Source organism: Acanthamoeba castellanii (assembly GCF_000313135.1).
Source record: "Acanthamoeba castellanii str. Neff unplaced genomic scaffold scf7180000084760, whole genome shotgun sequence".
NCBI classification, from domain to species: Eukaryota; Discosea; order Longamoebia; family Acanthamoebidae; genus Acanthamoeba; species Acanthamoeba castellanii.
Window position 1 is genome coordinate 155,398 of NW_004457406.1, and position 2,229 is coordinate 157,626.

Sequence of the window (2,229 nt, forward strand, 5' to 3'; positions counted from 1 at the left end):
CTCGCGCTGCAGCCGGACCCACTCGTCGGCGAGCAGCTTGCGCTCGCGCTCGAGCTCGCTCGCCGCCAGGGCCTTGCGCTGCTCCTCGATCTCGCGCCGGGCGGCCTCCTCGCTCCGCCGGCGGGCCTCCTCCGTCGCGCGCCGCTCGCGCTCGCGCTGCCGCTCGGCCGCCTCCAGGGCCTCCCGCCGGAGCCGCTCCTTCTCGCGCTCCTCCTGCGTGGGCGAGGAATGCTGCGGGTCAGTGTGGAATGCGAGGCATGCCCCGCCCCACACAAGCGAGAGTGGAATGCGAGGTAGGCACCTCCTCTTGGCGTTGCTTCTCCTGGACCTCGCGGATCTCGCGCTCCTTGCAGTACCCGATGTCCCAGCACGGCGACTCACTGCCCTCATAGTGCAGCTCCGCCAGTCGCGTGCATATCCAGCTTCCCGGGCGCACGCGACACACACGTCAGCACACACGCACAAAACACACACACACACAACGACACACACAGGGAAAAGAACGCACTTGCAGTTGTAATCGGGCCACGTCAGCGCGCACAGCTCCTCGCAGGCCTTGGTACGGCCCGGCCTGTAGCACCCAAGGGGAGGTTGCTGCCAAGATGAGCATCTGTGATCTGATCTGATCTCATCACTCAAGATGTGGGCAATATGTACGCGTGCCGAAGGAAGGCCTCGCACTGGGCGCACCGGTCGCCACTCGCCTGCTGCGTTGCCGGTGGTGCTGTGGAAACCGCGCCCGAAGAAGGGGTGGTTGTGGAGAGAGTTGTACCAACTGCACTTGCGGTGACTGTCAGCACCACCACTACCACCGCCCACACCAACGCCATTGTGCCGCTCTGGCACCTCAGAGAGCCCCTCGAGCGCCGCATCGGCAGCCGTGGCTTCTCCATCTTATACTTTCTATGTATTATTTCTTTCTTATTGTTTTTTTTAAAATAAAAAATAAGTAGTTCTGTGGTCGACACACTGACGCTGCGAAGAGGAAAGAGAATCACGCCGGTGACGAAGAGGAAAGGCCAAAGACTTCGAGGTCGGCGAGGCGCCACGATTCCGAGTGGCCGGTGAAGGTGCGGTCGCTGAGGCCCGTAGAGTCGGCGTAGGAGCTGGGGAACTTGATGCTGGCGTGGGCGAACGCGGCCGGCACGAAGATGTCCAGCCCGAAGCAGGGGCCACACCGGGGCAGGCAGTAGGTGGCCAGGCTGGGCACGGCCACCGGGTAGCGCGTCGCCGGGAGTCCGTGCGGATTGGCCAGCGTGAATAAAAACGCGTCAGCATCGGCCTGGTACCCGGCATGCGTCGAATTCCAGGCCGCGGCCGCGAAGCCGCCGAAGAGGTGGCCCGTGGTGGACCGGATGACGACGTAGGTGGGTCCGCGGTCGTCGCACAGCCGGTGGAAGGACTCCCCGGTCGGCCCGTCCCTCGACGCGCGGTAGAGGAGCGCCCATTGGCCGGCTGCCGCTTCTTCGATCGAAGAAACGACGTGGCGCGGTAACCAATCGGCGAGCTGGCGCTGCTGGGAGGTGTCGAGCAGGATCGAGCCCTGGAATGTGCCGCCCGCGGATGATGATGAAGATGATGTGGTAACCGCCTCCTGGGAGGTGGTGGTTGCGTGGATGTCGACGAGCAGGTCGTGGAGTTGGTAGAAATCGACCTCGAGCAGGAGCTCCCTGCGCTCCCCCTCGTCCGTGGGCAGCACCAGCTCGCCAGTCCGCAAATAGTTCAATATCCGCCGAAAGTGTTTTCCATCCCTGGTGAGTGAGGTAAGGGTCAGTTTAAGGAGGCTGTCCACGTCACGATGCTGAAGCGGTACCGATCAATGAAGAAGCCTCCGTCGGGGTCTGTGTCGGCCTTCCACAGGCCCGAGAAGAGGGCGGTGAAGAAGGAGCGGGGCTCGCGCCCGCGGATGGTGTCGAGCAAGGTGACGAATACCTGCCCACCCACGTTGAGCTTGACCCGTGCGTGCGGGCCGGGCAGGGAGTGCTGCAGCTTGGCTCTCGCCTCCTGGACGACCGCCCGCTCCTCGGCCAGCCGCACCCGCTCGGCCTCGACTTCGGCGCGCTCCGCCTCCAGCCGGGCACAGCTCAGTTGTTGGCCCCCTTCATCGCCGTAGATCGTGACCTCCCCTTGCGTGGCCTCGTCCATCATAGGTATGGCAGTTGGGCGGTGAGTGTGTGGTCGGTGTGAAAGCATGGAAGAAGCGCAAGGCCCGAATGTCACTATTCGTCA

The 2,229-nt window shown here is 63.8% G+C and overlaps 2 protein-coding genes across 2 annotated transcripts; both read right to left on the reverse strand.

The window, feature by feature from the left end:
- Window positions 1-18: 18 nt before the first annotated feature.
- Window positions 19-893, reverse strand: ACA1_224040 (uncharacterized protein; the record flags this gene model as incomplete). Its single annotated transcript, XM_004338011.1, has 5 exons — window positions 19-207; window positions 302-422; window positions 509-571; window positions 691-724; window positions 782-893. Coding segments are annotated over 5 exons (519 nt in total), but the record flags the coding sequence as incomplete, so codon positions are not given.
- A 40-nt stretch (window positions 894-933) lies between these two features.
- Window positions 934-1,296, reverse strand: ACA1_224050 (uncharacterized protein; the record flags this gene model as incomplete). The annotated part of the gene is made up of 1 exon (XM_004338012.1): window positions 934-1,296. One exon carries the CDS (start codon window positions 1,294-1,296, stop codon window positions 934-936), a length of 363 nt encoding a protein of 120 aa, XP_004338060.1.
- Window positions 1,297-2,229: the final 933 nt, after the last annotated feature.